The sequence below is a fragment of the Triticum urartu genome, chromosome 3 (genome assembly GCF_003073215.2).
Source record: "Triticum urartu cultivar G1812 chromosome 3, Tu2.1, whole genome shotgun sequence".
In the NCBI taxonomy this organism is placed as follows: Eukaryota; Viridiplantae; Streptophyta; class Magnoliopsida; order Poales; family Poaceae; genus Triticum; species Triticum urartu.
Window position 1 is genome coordinate 742,587,777 of NC_053024.1, and position 1,980 is coordinate 742,589,756.

Below are 1,980 nucleotides of genomic sequence, written 5' to 3' on the forward strand. Positions count from 1 at the left end.
ACCATCGATGAAGACAAATAACAAGTTCCTCGGAGAAGAAGTGATTCCGTAGAGTCGCCCCAGAGGTGAAAGAAGGAAGAATAAGAATGTGACGCACAGGGTGGGTGCGTGGTGTATTAAGGTATGAGTTGTGAGTCCCGTTTAGAGGGTTGGATCGAGATCTAACGGCTAGAAAGGCGACTTTGATTGAACATATTTTGGGTGGGTGTGCTATAAACCCTGGCCTAGTTGGGAATCTCACATCTGTCATTGTCTTTTCGTTTTGGCATTTTGCAATAATTCATACTCACAAGTCACACCATACAATCTGTGAAATTAATTCGATCGTATACGCAATCGAACTATCAATTTCTTTGCATCCATCACAATCAACAATGCTTACCAATATTATGTCGTGACAGGACAAAATCCAGAGTATGTACAAAAAAAAATGGACACAAGATTGGCAAGACATCAAGTTGCTAGGAGAGACAAATACATTTGTACAAACATCGATCTTGACCATGGAATAGAAGCATTCATAATTGAGGACGTACATACATACACCAAGATAAGAGAAGGATGAGATTATTCCTGACTGACTGACTCGCACACACTGTTTACCCTGAATTTCTCAAGGACAAGATAGCGCAATGAAACTAAACTGGCTTACTGATGATGACACGACGACGTACACTTGCTGGAATTTTTGAAGCGATTTCAATCTCTCATGGCGATGACGGATGGACGAGATGAGATTGAGGTTTTCAGTAGTCGGCGGTGGGGAGCTGCTCGTGGGGGCGCTGGCCGATGAAGCAGATGTCGTAGACGAGGGCGGCGATGGCGGCGCCGGCGAAGGGGCCGAGCCAGTAGACCCAGTGGTTCTCCCAGACGCCGCTGACGACGGCGGGGCCGAAGGAGACGGCGGGGTTCATGGAGGCGCCGTCGAAGGCGCCGCCGGCGAGGATGTTGGCGCCGACGATGAAGCCGATGGCGATGGGCGCGATCACCCCGAGGTCGCCGCGCTTGGGGTCGACCGCGGTGGCGTACACCGTGTAGACGAGCCCGAAGGTCATGACGATCTCGAACACCACGGCGTTCCAGACGCCGACGCCGGCGGAGAGCGAGAAGGCGCCCACGGCCTCGCCGCCGGTGGCGATCTTGAGGAGGAGGCAGGCCACGACGGAGCCGAGCAGCTGCGCCACCCAGTACACCACGGCCTTGAGCAGGCTGATGTTGCCGCCCACGAAGGCGCCGAATGTGACGGCCGGGTTCACGTGCCCGCCGGAGATGTTGGCGCCCACGGAGACGGCCACGAAGAGCGCGAACGCGTGCGCCAGCGCCGCCGCGATAAGCCCCGCCGGCGTCGTCGCGCCGCCGTCAGTCAGCTTGCCTGCCACGCCATGCACAACAGGCGATCAGTACGGCGTGATTGATGAGTGATGACATGATGATCGGTCGATGCAGCAGAAAAGGGAGAAAGAAATGGGGGTAGGACTTACCGAAGGCCATGCCGGAGCCTGAGCCGGCGAAGACGAAGATGAGCATGGAGATGAACTCGGCGACGCCGGCGCGGAAGGTGTCCGGGTGGGACAGCTCCCCCGGGGCGCCGATGGCGATCCTGCTCACCGGCATTTTCGACGGGCACTCTTTCTTTTTTTTCTGGATGGATGGATCGGTTCGTGTGCTGTGTAGCTAGCAGTGTTGAATTGTGTGGTGTGTCGATCATGCAGTGTTAGTTATATATAGCCCGGGAATGGATGTGAGGCCGGTCACGACACGACCGCTTCAACACAACCATTGCCTGCCATCGCCATTGGGATTGGGATTGGGATCAGATTGCACACACCCCTAACCATTCTTTTTTTTCTTCTGCGCCATCCATAGGGTATTTAATTTTATCACGAACAAAAAGGAAGCGCTGAGCTATCTAGATCCATCACGGGCTTGGTTTCTTTTGGGCAGCAAATCATTTGAGAAATATGGTTATGTAAGCAGGGG

The 1,980-nt window shown here is 53.9% G+C and overlaps 1 protein-coding gene across 1 annotated transcript; it reads right to left on the reverse strand.

Moving 5' to 3' along the window:
* Window positions 1-497: 497 nt before the first annotated feature.
* LOC125546401 (probable aquaporin TIP1-2) lies at window positions 498-1,720 on the reverse strand. Its single transcript, XM_048710659.1, has 2 exons — window positions 1,482-1,720; window positions 498-1,372 (listed from the first exon to the last, which is right to left on the reverse strand). Exons 1-2 carry the CDS (start codon window positions 1,612-1,614, stop codon window positions 747-749), a joined length of 759 nt encoding a protein of 252 aa, XP_048566616.1. The 5' UTR covers window positions 1,615-1,720; the 3' UTR covers window positions 498-746.
* Window positions 1,721-1,980: the final 260 nt, after the last annotated feature.

Bases quoted from the DNA above. Each gene is read 5' to 3' on its own strand.
- LOC125546401 (XM_048710659.1), bottom strand. From the start codon at position 1,614: ATGCCGGTGAGCAGGATCGCCATCGGCGCCCCGGGGGAGCTGTCCCAC. The intron at 1,373-1,481 runs GTAAGTCCTACC...ATGGCGTGGCAG, and splicing joins AGGCTCCGGCATGGCCTTCG to GCAAGCTGACTGACGGCGGC.